General features: G+C 26.1%; 1 protein-coding gene across 1 annotated transcript; it reads left to right on the forward strand.

The window, feature by feature from the left end:
- Positions 1-7933: 7933 nt before the first annotated feature.
- Positions 7934-11078, forward strand: LOC109811497 (1-aminocyclopropane-1-carboxylate oxidase homolog 1). Its single transcript, XM_020375258.3, has 3 exons — positions 7934-8505; positions 9487-9808; positions 10694-11078. The coding sequence occupies exons 1-3, from the start codon at positions 7970-7972 to the stop codon at positions 10952-10954; spliced, it is 1119 nt and encodes a 372-aa protein (XP_020230847.1). The 5' UTR covers positions 7934-7969; the 3' UTR covers positions 10955-11078.
- Positions 11079-15523: the final 4445 nt, after the last annotated feature.

The following is a 15523-nucleotide window of genomic DNA, read 5'->3' on the forward strand; positions in this document are numbered from 1 at the left end:
ACATAACCACGAATGGATTTTGTCTCATTTTGATCAAAGATCAAATAATAATCATCATTGTATTTCTAATACAATTGAAAATCCACCATGTTGAATACCATCAATTTATGGTATCTTTCCAACATCTCATAGTATTAAAAATTATAATATGGATAACTTCACATTAACACTATAGTCCAATAAAAATAACTTAAAATTTTCTGACAGCTCACATAGTTCTCAACATCTCATGTCATAAATGACAAATATTTTCAAAAGCTAACTTAGAGAACTTTACATCTCAAAGAGGCGATAAAGGTATTATCTCATAATCAAAACTAGAAATTACTCCCTCAAGAAGTCAACAAAAGTATGCAACTTATAAATAATTTTATCAAGACCTCATTTTGACCTATATCTTATAACAAGCCTAGAAAGGTCTCTCTTATTCTTTTCCAAGAATCATTGTCACTAGAAAAATATACCCCAAAATTCTTAAATCATGGTAAGATACATATCATATCTTAGCTTAATAGATTCACCAATGTTGCAAGTCTAGTTTTGTCTAAAAAGCCATGTATCAAGATCAAATTTAAACTTACTATTCACTTTATTTAAAAGGCCTAAAACTTCCACATTTTTTTTATAAAACAAAAAATAAAAACTTTATCACTATAAAGTCAATAATATCGCTTCTTAAATCTCCATAATAACTTCCATAATTAAAATATTTAAAGATTAATACCTTATTTAAATTAATCAGACACATAAAAAATATACTTAGAAAGATCAAATAATTTTTCCAACAATCTTATAAACAAATATATCTATCTATCTATATATATATATATATATATAAATTCATAAACTAACCAATGAATCTTCATTTTTAACACCACCACATACACACCTTAAATAGTAAAATCCACATGTCCTCTAGAAATTATTTTTGATCATTTCCAAGTCACATTACCCAAACATAAATTAACACCATGTGTAAAGTATTATACCATGTAATTTGCACATCATTAATATAACAAAGGCATCACTTTTCATTATGCAATCAAAATATTTAATCAATTAATATACTAGATCAATACTAGCTATCTTCTCATAACGTGAAGTTTCTCTCTCATGTAATGTCATGTAGGTCAAACTCATATATAATCATGTATTACCTCGAAAACAAATAACAAAAATATACTAGTCATCAAATCAAGTATAAGATCACAAAAATATGAGGGAACTTTAAACCAATATCTCAAAACATATAGAAAATATGTTTAACATCACATAAAGTAATGTACCCAAAGCTCATCATATATAATTATATTGGTGTTAAGGGGAGTTTCTTCTCATTTATGAAAATTAATAACAATAATAAGGTTTATTAATAATTAAATATTCTCATCATGAATAGAATCTCAAATATTAATTGCCTACATCATTTCTCATGTGATGTCTCGCAATTACTCTTCTCATCCTCTCATCACACCTCATCTTTTTTCTTAAGTGATAGTACTTTTCAAGATTATACTATACCACTAGTCATATCTGTTAAAGCTATAATCAACCTCTAATATTATATTTATACTTTTTTTTTTTTTATGCAAGGCTTTTCATTGCACTTTCACGCAAACCAGTTAAGAAGAAACAATACATAACGTCTAAGAACCTAATTCCAAAAGATTTGCATGTAATTATTATTTTATATAAAAAAAATTACCTTTTGACTTTGCAGCTAAGCCAAGGAAACATCACTTGCCCAGTCACATTCCGTAACAAATTTCATATTGTTCAATGTGGTCGAACTCACCGATCAATATACCCATTAAATCCATTAGGATCAACACTCATCGGAGAACCCCTAAGGTCATCCACCTTGGATTTGTCTTCCTCAGCCTTCTCCTGATTCGGCTTCAGCCGCTCCTAGTTCGCCATGAACTCCTCCTCCATCAACAGGTAGTCCTTTATTTGCTCCAGCTTCAAGAGCGGCAACTTGCACTTCAACAGTGACATCACCGTTGACAGTCACGTCGCCGCCTTCAAACCCTTCTATTTTCGCTACTTTCGCCCCATGCAAGTCGGCGCCGCTGCCAGCTTGAACTTCTTCTCCTTCTTGTTGCTGTCGTCCGGCTTTAGATTCCTGAAAGACCTTTACCGGTGTTCCCTGATCCCTTTTTGATTTCATGGATTGATTATCTGATTTCAAAAATTAGGGTTTGCACCACCTTTGCCGGTGAAAGAATCCAAAAATTACAAAATCCCAAAGAGATTTTCATGGACAACATAAGTCCTTAAGATTGTTGTACATTGTTGTCCATCTTCACATCCATCACGAACAAGAATCTTCTATCTGATATGGAAATTATACAATCACAAAAATTAACAATAACTTGAGACGTGTGATAGCATTGTCCTTAAGGACTTATCCGCGCGATGCGCAGTCCCTCGGGATATAACAGGTTCTTCCCAATTAATAATTGAGGAAACAGAACTAACAAGTTTTCTTAAGTGAGAATAATCCATAAGACTCATGATATAATCAAGAAAAGATGTGTGTGGAGACACTACAAGAAAAATGTAAATTTCCGACGGATAAGGATCTGACGGAAATTTCTGACGGATTTATATTTTCGTCAGAAATTTCCGACAGAATTTTTTGTCGGAAATTTTCCGTCAGAAATTTCTGACAGAAATATAAATCCGTCAGAAATTTCTGACAGAAACTTTCTGACGGAAAATTTCATCGGAAATTTCTGACGGAAAAATAAATCAGTCAGAAATTTTTGCCTGAAAATTTCCAACAGAATTATTCCGTCGGAAATTTCCGACGGAATTTTCTGTCGGAAATCTTATTTTTAATTTATATTTTTAATTTCTTTTTTTAATTTCTTATTTTTAATTTCTTATATATATTTGTAGTATTAAAAATTTTATATATCTTTTAAAGGTATAAATATATATTATAATTATTTATTACAAGTTTTTTATATTTACGATTAGTATTAAAGATGAAAATAAATTAGGTTATACTATATTTTATTATAATTTACTTGGTTTGAACCTAACTTTCTTTAAAAATATATATTTTAAGTGTGACTTATTTATCTATCATAGATAATTTTTAAATATTTGGGTAGAACTACAATCATATAGACTTATTTTATAATAATTTAACACTATTAAAAATATAAAAATCTATATGTTAAATTTATAAAAATAAAGTTTAATTTATTTATGATATAAATATGTTTTTAATATCTAATATATATTTTTAGATGATAATTTATTTTAAAATATATCTTATAATAACAATTCTAAATGGAATATAAATCTTATGATTTTTCTTATTTTGATTTTTTTAATCAATGTATACAATTTTACTATTTTGATTTTTTCAATCAACGTATACAATAAATAAAAAACACAAAAGAAAAACATGCATGCTACAAATTTTATTTTATCAAAAAATTATTTGTTTTAATATATTACATTATATATGTGAATATTAAGACATATATATATATATATACATATATATATCATAATTAAACTTTTTTAAAAATTAGTTCATTATTAAGAAATTTTTTTTATCACATGAGAATTAATTTCCTTAAAAAATTTGACAGATATCAAATAAATAAACATTTTTTCTGAATCTATATATTTATTTTATTAGAATATAATTTTTATTTTTTAAAATATATTATTTTTTTAGATAAAAAATTATGTATATGTCAAATAGTAGTGAGGGCAAGTGCCTCACTATTCCAAACGTGCAGCTGTCGCTGTATATATATGTATGTGTATATATATATATATATATATATATATATATATATATATATATATATATATATAATATAAGGGGTTATAATTATACCGGTGTAACTTTTACTAAGTATTATGCCGCTCTATAACTTTATATTAAATGTGAATTTTGTAAATCCAACCGTTAAATTGAAAGTTCATATCACTTTATACGTGTATATCAAATTTTGTTAAAATTGAACAACAACTGGAAGATAATCCAAGTGTTCATATTTTAGTGTATTTTGAAATGAATATATTACATCAATTTTGTTTTATAAAAATGAAGTATCAAATCATCTTGGATTAATATAAAGTTTTGTATATATAATCTATAAGAGATATGAACTTTCAATCTAACAGTTGGATTTACTAAATTCACATTTAATATAAAGTTATTGAGCGGTGTAATACATTGTAAAAGTCGCATTTAATATATATATATATATATATATATATATATATATATGAGGGGGGTTATAATTACAATGGTATAAATTTTACTAAGTGTTACACCGCTCAATAACTTTATATTAAATGTGAATTTTGTAAATTCAACCGTTAAATTGAAAATTTTTTACTCTTAAATCATATATATATATATATACACACACACACACACACACACACACACACATATATATATATATATATATATATATATATATATATATATATATACATGAGGGGAGCTATAATTACAATGGTATAAATTTTACTAAGTGTTACACCGCTCAATAACTTTATATTAAATGTGAATTTTGTAAATTCAACCGTTAAATTGAAAATCTTTTACTCTTAAATCATATATACAAAATGTTATATTAATCGAAGATGATTTTTTATAAAACAAAATTAAATCTGTCGAAAAATTTATATTTTTGATGAGAAAATTTTTGTAAGAAAAGTTATATTATTGATAGAATATTTCAGACAAATTTATATTTGTCGAAAATGTAAGAACTGGTTTTAAATTTGATATGAAAATATTATGATATAATTAGATAAGATTTTAAGTTAGTATTTTATTAATGGTTGATAATTAAAAAATAAAACATGGATAAATACATTATTTGAATTTTATATGTTTGATTTAAGATAACTTACAAAATAACTCTTGGTAAAGTTATTCCGCTCAATAACTCATGGTGTGTTGAATTTCATCGATCCAATTAATTGTTAAATTAAAAGTTATTAAATTTTACTAATAATTAATATAAAAAATTAATTAGTTTTGGAATAAATTATTTGCTAATTAACAATATAATTGAAATATTAATTATTTTAAATTATTTAACTAAAATCTTATTGACAATTTACTATATGATCTTAATATTTTTGTATAACTAATATCTGGTTTTAAATTTGATATGAAAATATTATATATAATTAGATAAGATTTTAAGTTAGTATTTTATTAATAGTTGATAATTAGAGAAAAAAATAAGGATAAATACATTTTTTAAATTTTATATGTTTGATTAAGGTAAATAAATATATTAAATTAATTAATAATTTATTTAAAATATTAAAATTTAATTTATAAGTATGTAATAAATAAATATTTATAATTTTATAAATTATATTATCATTATAAATTATAAAATTAAATAATTTAAATTATAATTTTAAATAAAAATAAGTAGATGTTAATTATAAAAGTAAGTACATATAAATAAAGAATAATTAAATATATTAGTATTATTATTATTATTATTATTCATAATATAAAATTATTATATATTATTATTATAGTACAAATATGAGATTGTATATTTGAGGATGACTTAAATGAATTAATTTGTACAAGTTATACTGACAACATACATAGACATTTCGGTAGCTTACTCATCAGAACTTCACAGTTAAGCGTGCTTGACCTGGAGTAGTACTGGGATGGGTGACCTTCTGGGAAGTCTCCCAGAAATTGCACAAGTAAGAATAAAACACGCTAAATAGTGAAATATTGTGAAATAGAACCCTTGAGAGGCCAAATATGAGAGTTGTTACATTAATAAATTTATTAAAATTAAAAAAAAAATTCTAACTTCCGACGGATTTTTTCGTCAGAAAATTTGACAGCAATTTCTGACGGATTTTTCCGTCAGAAATTTTGACAGCAATTTCCGACAGATTTTTCCGTCAGAAATTTCTGTCAGAAAAATTATTTCTGACGGATTTTTTTTTCCGACGCCACTTTTTCTGACGGATTGAAATCTGTCGGAAAAAGCAAAATCCGTCGGAAATTTACCTATTTTCGTCGGAAATTTCCGTCGGAAATCAGCATTTTTCTTGTAGTGAGATATATCCTCAAAATCTTTTGTATGTTATATTTATAATGAAAGGAAACTATTTCTCAAAACCACCTTTGACCAAGTCATAAGATAAAATATATTATCTCTTGAAGATCAAGTCAAAATATAAGATAAGACCTAATCTAAAGACCAAGTCAACAAGACTAATTCTAATTAAAATATTTATTTAATTAAGTAGAATTAATTTAAAAAAATTTCTAATTAAATGAACATATTAACCTTTTTGAAATATCTCTCAAAACTACAACAGGGAGCAGATCAAGAGTAGTGACTTTATGGCGGGTAAGCTATTTTTGGCTATTAGTTAGTTGCAAGAAGTAGGTTTTGTTCTATTTTTCCGATGGTTACTAGATATTTTGTATAGGATATTTATTTCACTCAAAGTTGTATATGTATTTGAGATCAGTAGTTATAAATTCTCAATATGATATAAATGTTAGTTGTAATATTATATTTTTGCGCATGATATTTGGTATGGACTGTGTTCTTTATACATAGTTCACTGACATCATAGACTGTGTGAGACCTGACAGATTGTTACAATAATACTTTACTCTAATAATATAACACTACTAGAAAAGTGTCATTTTCTTGCGAATTTTCCTGCAAAAAAATATTCACAAGTAATGTTTACTAAATTGGTAGAAAAATTTTGCAGGTAACTTTTCCTGCGGATTTTCCTACAAATTTTAATCTACAGGAAAAGTAAAAAAATATTTAAATTTATAAGTTTAATATTTTAAAAAAAATTCAAGTCTCACATCGATTGAAAATAAAGCAATTAAAGAGTATATAAGTTGGGACAACACTTCCCTTACAAGTTGATTTGTATGGTTGAGTATTAAGCTTATAATCTACAATCTTAGAATTTAAAAGATTATGTATCACATGTTGGAGGCATGGAAACAAATATTTCGGTTGATAGAATTTATAGTAATTTTTTTAATTTTTTTTCGTAAAAATATTCCTGCAAAATTTCTTGCAAAAAAATTCACAGGAAACTTTCCTACAAATTTTCTTGCGAAATTTTTTTTGAAATTTTCCTGCAAATTTTTTTTGCAGGAAACTTTCCTGCAAATTTTTTTTTGCAAGAAACTTTCCTGTGAATTTTTTTCGCAAGAAATTCCGCAGGAAAATTTCTTGTGAATTTTAAAATTCGCAAAAATATATTATTCACGAAGGTATTACCTACAGATAAAATTTAGCAAAAAAAAATTGCAAGAACAACGTTTCCTGCAAAATTTTCATAAAAATTCGCAGGAAAAATCGCATGTAATAAAAAAAATTCTAGTAATGTAAATAATAAAATATAATAGTTATTGACAACTCTCATCAATAGATATATAACATAATTGATTATTGGAATTAATTTAGTGGTCGAGAATAATAAGAAGGATTTGATTGGAATAATTAGAAACGAAAAAAGTTAAATTTCAACGTCCGTGTGTGCTTTTGTATTTTTCTTCACTATCTATAACAAAAAAAAATAACATAATTAATAATTAGTAGCTAGCGGACATATTTATATAAAATGTTAGAAATGAATTAAAAAAATATATAAAATATATGTAATTTTAAAATTTTTGTGAATTAAAAATTTAAATATTAACTAATAAAATTATGAAAAATGAAATCATTTATTAATACAATTAATTATAAATAAATTAATATTAATTTAAAAGAAATCATGATAGAAATTAAAACAGAAATAAGGCACAGTTTCAAAAGTCTAAAAATTAATAAATAGTGGTAGATTACAGCTTTTTTTTTTTTTTTTTGTCAGCAAAAGAAATTTATTAATAATTATTTTGGTCCGCACATGTGAAGCTTAAGAAGGATATGGGATATGTTCTAACTGAGCCATGGATATCGGGACAATGGAATTCTCAAACAACAACGAAGTTGACTATGATAGAGCAAGTGATCTCAAAGCATTTGATAACACAAAAGATGGTGTTAAAGGACTTGTTGATGCTGGGGTCACAAAGATTCCTCGCATATTCCATCACCCCCTTCTTCATCAAGATTCAGATAATTCATGTGGCACACAACTCAGTGTTCCTTCAATAGATCTTGATGGTGTTGGTGAAGATCCAGCAAGGAGGAAGGTGGTGGTCGAGAAAATCAGAGAAGCATCTGAAACATGGGGTTTCTTCCAAGTTGTTAATCATGGAATAGCAATGAGTGTTCTAGAGGAGATGAAGAGTGGAGTGAATGGTTTCTATGAGCAAGATTCTGAGGTCAAAAGGGGACTATACACACGTGATCCTTTGAGGCCTTTGGTGTACAATAGCAACTTTGATCTTTATAGTGCACCAGCCGCTAATTGGAGGGATACCTTTTACTGCTTCATGGCTCCTCATCCACCAAAACCACAAGACTTGCCATCAGTGTGCAGGTATGTTATGTAGAAGAATAAACCACCAATTTTATCCTCAAATTTCTTTTGATTTTCATTTTATTGATTAGAAGTATTTAGAGTTGATTTAGGGTTAAAAGTATGATTGATCTTTGACAAAAAATTCAATTGACCACTTTTATTAAATTTTTTTAAATTACTTGTTTTATTATCAATACAATTTAATCTTGAAATTTATTTAAAATATTGAATTAAATTTTATCTAAACTGAAATAATAAAATTCTTTATGTATTTATTAAAGTATTGATTATCTATCATGTTAGTCCCTAAGTTGAAGTATTTCAGTAAATTGTTTAAAGATTAGTTTGAAAAAATAAATAAACTAATAAATAGAAGGTTATTATTTAGTATGATTTTTCAATACTTTAAAGATAATTAAAGTAATTTTCTTACTTTAAGAATCACTTATGAGAGAGGATGAAGATAAGGATAAAATTAATGAGTTACTCTATAATTAATTTTAGCATCAACAATGCTATTTGGTAAAAATAACTTGTAATGAATTTTTAACCAATTGGACGAGGGTAGATATAACAGTTTGGAGAGAAAAAGTTAGTAAGAGAGAATTGTAGAGAAAAATTTTTCTTTTAGAGTTTTGGAAACCGAACAGGAATGTGGTTTTTCACGTCAAATGAGAAGTAATCTGAAGTAGCTTTTGTGTTTTTCGAGTTTTAGATGTGCAAAGAGAGTGTAGATGTGCATTATTTTTTATGTAGTTCCAAATTGACACTTCAAATAGCTATAGAATAATAAAATTCAGACATTGGGTAGTTCAGAAATTTATCTCAATTATAAATGACCAAGTTGTAAATTTGGATACATTATAGCTAATTAAGATCAACACATCTTGAAGAAAAATTCATTTTTTTTCAAATTGAACTATCAATGCATATTTTGGCAACATATTTTCAGGGTAGCATAGTCAACAGCATTAAGAAATTTAACTGCTATGCTTGCAGAGATATACTGGTGGAATACTCAAAACAAGTCAGAAACCTGGGAGGTGTGTTATTTGAGTTATTATCAGAAGCCCTTGAGCTGAATCCAAGCCATTTGAATGACATTGGTTGCAATGAGGGACTTGTAGTTGTTTGTCATTGCTACCCTGCTTGTCCAGAACCAGAATTGACACTTGGTGCAACCAAGCATGCTGATGATAGCTTCATCACTGTGCTTCTACAAGATCATATTGGTGGCCTCCAAGTTCTTCATGAAAACAAGTGGGTGGATGTGTCACCTCTACCTGGTGCTCTAGTAGTCAACATTGGTGATCTTCTACAAGTAAGTTTTCTTGTTTTACTTGTGAATTCTATATGCATGTCTTTTTCACAAATACTATTGGGGAGTTGTGAATTTTATCTGTATTTTATATATATGTTTTTCTATTTCCTATCTATTTCACTTATTAATGTTAATGGAATATGTATGATGTTAAGATCTCTATATAGTGTTAATTTTTTTGGGAGGCACCTCAAAAGCCAAATTTCTGGCTTACCCTTGAATCCAATAACATTAGTGCGATATATGTAGTCAACCCTCGTACGTATATTGGATTAAGAGTTGTCATATATGAAATCTATTTCTCAGGAGAATGTGTGACTTTGTTGGAAGAGAGTAAATTTTTGCATTCGGCTACTTGGACACAAATGTGAAGTGTTAAACAAAATGATCATACAAAGTAAAAAAAGAATTTGAACAAGGGAAAAATTTTGATATAATATCATAAATTCTGTCAGTGATACTTTCTAATCAGAATTAAACTTTACTTCATTAAAATTTATTGACATTTAATGAAAATTTTTATTATTATTCATACTAACAAAGTAAAACTTTAATAACTTTAGAAGAAGAACATCAACATGATAGCATATATAAGTTTTATCCCTTAAACAATTGAATTCCTTGATATCAATCAGATGCATGAAATGGTTACACAATTTACCTTAGTTATTGATATCAAAGATGGGGTGCATAATATCATAAGAAATACATGTTCTATATCGAACAACATTAACATGCCATATTAAAAAATATAAAAAAAAACATTAACATGACATATATTTCAATAGCTATCTCTCATTTGGGATGCTTCTATGATTCATTTTCAATTTCTTATGCATTTTACAGTTCTGTTGATAACAAAAAAATTAATTTTCTTGCAAGCAGCTTATAACAAATGACAAATTCAAGAGTGTTGAGCACAGAGTGGTGGCAAACCGTGTAGGTCCAAGAGTATCAGTTGCAAGCTTTTTTAGCACAAGTCTTCAGCCATCAACAAAGCTTTATGGTCCCATAAAGGATTTATTATCAGAAGATAATCCTCCTAAATACAGGGAAACCACAGTGTGTGACTATGTTTCCTACGCCTTTGCAAGAGGCCTTGATGGAACTTCTCCTCTGCCACATTTCAGGATCAAATATCTCTGATACACGTATGAGGCTATTTTTAACATGTATACATAACTTTTTTTTATTACAATAAAGTACAATTACATGTAAGGACATCAAAATTACTATTAGTGAAAATTATTTAATAACAATAAATTAATAATATATATTTTATTATCTAATAAAAATATTAATAACTAATAAATAATTATAATCACTAAAAATACTTTTATAATACACTAAAATTTATTATTAATAATAATTATTTAATGGTAATAAATTAATTATCTATTTTATTATCTAATAAAAATATTAATAACTAATAAATAATAGCTATTAAAAATATATTTACAAGAGTAATTATTAAAAATGACTAGTAAAAAGTAAGAGTAACTTTTAATTCATTTTATTGAAAAAAGTTTAAGTCTTACACGACTAAAGATAAGATAATTAAAAAGTATATAAGTGGCGATTCTCACCTGGTTTTGTAGGGTTGGATTTGGACGTGGCTGTTCGTGGGTTACTTTGTATGAGAGCATATGTTTGTTGCATTTTGTTTATTCAAACCATTCATTTATTTTTCTTATAATTCCCCTAAGGTAAAGAAAAACACAAAATAAAATGCATTATCATGAGGGAAAACAGTGTGAAAATGAAATATGTGGGAGAAGCATATACATCCCTTCTTTAAAAAGGGGGGTATCATGCATTTTCTAAAAAATAAAATAATAATAATAAAAATAAATAAAAAATAAAAAGAGAGAGAGTATAAAGGAAGGACATGCATACCATATACATTCTTAGGATCATTAGGAGATTTCTCACAAAGACTAATGAACTCCAATTAGTGTGACCTTTTTGTCATATCCTAAAAAATTACGAAAAGGGACACTATGATTTCACATTCCTAAAGGAGCGATCACGAAGTCTTTGTTGAGAGACCTCCTTCATGCATTCTCATTCATTAGATTAATAGGTAACCTTTGGGTTGTCCTCCCCGAAGGTGACTTTTTAACACTCTATATTCACGAAGGCTTAGAGTGGAAGAGTCATGGAAGCTTTACAAGAAGGAGGTTGATGAGCTCTTTCCTTCCATGGTGTGTTCTTTGGCTTCCAAGGAGGAGCTCCCTCTTTCTCCACGGTCTAGGAAGAAGGATGATAACTGGATGTTCCTCAAGGGTGGTGGAAAAATAATATTGAAGGGTGGAGATGAAGGTGGGCGAAAATGGAGGTGGGAAGGTGGAAAGTGTTTTTGGTGCTCTTGGCTAGCTCTCTCCACCAAGGGTTGGTGGAGGCCACTCAAGGGAAACTCAAACTCTCTTTAGGGTAGAGAGGAAAGGAGGTTGGGCATGAGGACCCTAGGAGACTAAGGAAGGATTTTGAGGCACAAAGGCTCATTTACAAGGTGAGACTAGAGTATTTATAGAGAGAGGAGAGTATCCTAGGGTTTCTTAGGAGCATTTGGCCGAAAATTTCAAGCCCAAATGCACCCTAAATCACTACAAGAAAAACGTAAATTTTCGACGAAAAATTTCCGACGGATATGGATCTGTCGAAAAATTTATATTTTCCGACAGATTTATATTTCTGTCAAAAATTTTTGACAGAATTTTCTGTCAAAAATTTGCTGTTAGAAATTTTTGACAGAAATATAAATCCGTCAGAAATTTCTGACAGAAAAATAAATCATTCGAAAATTTCTGACAGAATATTCCGTCAAAAATTTCTGAAATCTGTCAGAAATTTCTTATTTTTAATTTTTATTTTTAATTCTCATTTTTAATTTCTTATTTTTAAATTTATTTTTAATTCTTATTTTCATTTTCTAAAATTGGAATTTTTATTTTTAATTCTTATTTTTTATGTAATCATTTTTAACTAATTTTTATTTTTTTTTAAAAAGATAAATAATTATCTTAGGTGTCACCTACAACAATTACGTACTATTATCGTATTGAAATTTAACACCTCTATTTTTTTTTAGTTTTTAAAATAAATATTATTTATCTACCTTAAAATAATCAAACTAGTGAATTTATATTTTAGAGGGATGAAAATCAAAGAAAAATATTTTACTCATTTTACAAGTAGGAAACAATCTTTATAAATCTTACAAGGATGAAAAATAAAGAAAAAATTTACAAAGACCAAAATCAAAATCACCCATCTTATAGGGACTAAAATATATTTAAACCTTCTAAAATTAATATTTTCGATCTTAACAATTATTTTAAATAAATAATATATTTTTAAATATTTATAAACTACTTAGAGATGTTAGTATATTGTCTTTAAAATTATAGTAAGCAAGTTCAAGTGTGAATATTTTCATATTTGTGTGTTTCATGAGTTTTCTACTTAATAATTAGTGCATATATTAGTTTATTTAACATAAATAGTAGTTTTATATTTTAGAAGAAAAAAATAATTTTTTTATTTTATAGAAGTAATAAGCTTAAAATTATATATATATATATATATATATATATATATATATATAATATAGGAGATTATAATTATACTAGTGTAACTTTTACTAAGTATTACGCCGTTCAATAACATTATATTAAATGTGAATTTTGTAAATCCAACCGTTAAATTGAAAGTTCATATCACTTTATACGTGTATATCAAATTTTGTTAAAATTGAACAACAACTGGAAGGTAATCAAAGTGTTCATATTTTAGTGTATTTTGAAATGAATATATTACATCAATTTTGTTTTTATAAAAATGAAGTATCAAATCATCTTGGATTAATATAAAATTTTGTATATATAATATATATTACATCTTGGATCAATCTAACGGTTGGATTTACAAAATTCACATTTAATATAAAGTTATTGAGCGGTGTAATACTTAGTAAAAGTCACATTTAATATATATATGAAGAGGATTATAATTACAGCAGTGTAAATTTTACTTAGTATTACACCAACTTTATATTAAATGTGAATTTTGTAAATCCAACCGTTAAATTGAAAATTCTTTACTCTTAAATCATATATACAAAATGTTATATTAATCGAAGATGATTTCTTATAAAACAAAATTAAATCTGTCAGAAAATTTATATTTTCGATGGAAATTTTTTTTGTAGGAAAGGCTATATTATGGATGGAATATTTCTAACAAATTTATATTTGTCGAAAATGTAAGAACTAATTTTAAATTTGATATGAAAATATTATGATATAATTAGATAAGATTTTAAATTATTATTTTATTAATGGTTGATAATTAGAAAATAAAACAAGGATAAATACATTTTTTTTTTAATTTTATATGTTTGATTTAAGATAACTTACAAAATAACTCTTGGTAAAGTTATTCCGCTCAATAACTCATGGTGTGTGTTAAATTTCATCGATCCAATTAATTGTTAAATTAAAAGTTATTAAATTTTACTAATAATTAATATATATAAAATTAATTAGCTTTGGAATAAATTATTTGCTAATTAACAATATAATTGAAACATTAATTATTTTAAATTATTTAACTAAAATCTTATTGACAATTTACTATATGATCTTAATATTTTTGTATAAATAATATCTGGTTTTAAATTTGATATGAGAATATTATGATATAATTAGATAAGATTTTAAGTTAGTATTTTATTAATGATTGATAATTAGAAAATAAAACAAGGATAAATACATTTTTTGAATTTTATATGTTTGATTTAAGGTAAATAAATATATTAAATTAATTAATAATTTATTTAAAATGTTAAAATTTAATTTATAAGTATGTAATAAATAAATATTTATAATTTTATAAATTATATTATCATTATAAATTATAAAATTAAATAATCTAAATTATAATTTTAAATAAAAATAAGTAGATGTTAATTATAAAAGTAAGTACATATAAATAAAGAATAATTGCATATATTATTATTATTATTATTATTATTATTATTATTATTTGTAATATAAAATTATTATATATTATTATTATAGTACAAGTATGAGATTGTATATTTGAAGATGACTTAAATGAATTAATTTGTACAAGTTATACTGACAACATACATATACATTTCGGTAGCTTACTCATCAGAACTTCATAGTTAAGCGTGTTTGACCTGGAGTAGTATTGGGATGGGTGACCTTTTGGAAGTTTCCTAGAAATTGCGCAAGTAAGGATAAAACACGCTAAAAAGCGAAATGTCATGAAGTAAAACCCTTGAGAGGTCAAATATGAGGACTATTACATTAATAAATTTATTAAAATTAAAAAAAAAATATTTTCTGACAGAAATATCCGTCGAAAATTTTTGACAGATAAAATTATTTTCGACGGATTTTTTTTTCCGATGCCACTTTTTTCGACGAGTTTAAATCCGTCAGAAATCTGTCAGAAAAAACAAAATCCGTCAGAAATTTACCCTTTTCTATCAGAAATTTCTGTCAGAAATTAGCATTTTTCTTGTAGTGAATGAACCCTAGATGCAGCTCAAATGAAATGGCTCTCATCTCTCCAAAAAGACTAAAGTACCCTTAGTCCTAGAAAATGAAAGAAATGGACTTTTGACCTTACTAGTCAAGGTTAAGTCCCTAAATAAATCCTAAGACTAATTTTGCCCCATAATAC

The sequence above is a fragment of the Cajanus cajan genome, chromosome 3 (assembly GCF_000230855.2).
Source record: "Cajanus cajan strain Asha chromosome 3, NIPB_CcT2T_4, whole genome shotgun sequence".
Classification (NCBI taxonomy): domain Eukaryota; kingdom Viridiplantae; phylum Streptophyta; class Magnoliopsida; order Fabales; family Fabaceae; genus Cajanus; species Cajanus cajan.

Bases quoted from the DNA above. Each gene is read 5' to 3' on its own strand.
- LOC109811497 (XM_020375258.3), top strand. From the start codon at position 7,970: ATGGATATCGGGACAATGGAATTCTCAAACAACAACGAAGTTGACTAT. The intron at 8,506-9,486 runs GTATGTTATGTA...CTATGCTTGCAG, and splicing joins GACTTGCCATCAGTGTGCAG to AGATATACTGGTGGAATACT. The intron at 9,809-10,693 runs GTAAGTTTTCTT...TCTTGCAAGCAG, and splicing joins ACATTGGTGATCTTCTACAA to CTTATAACAAATGACAAATT.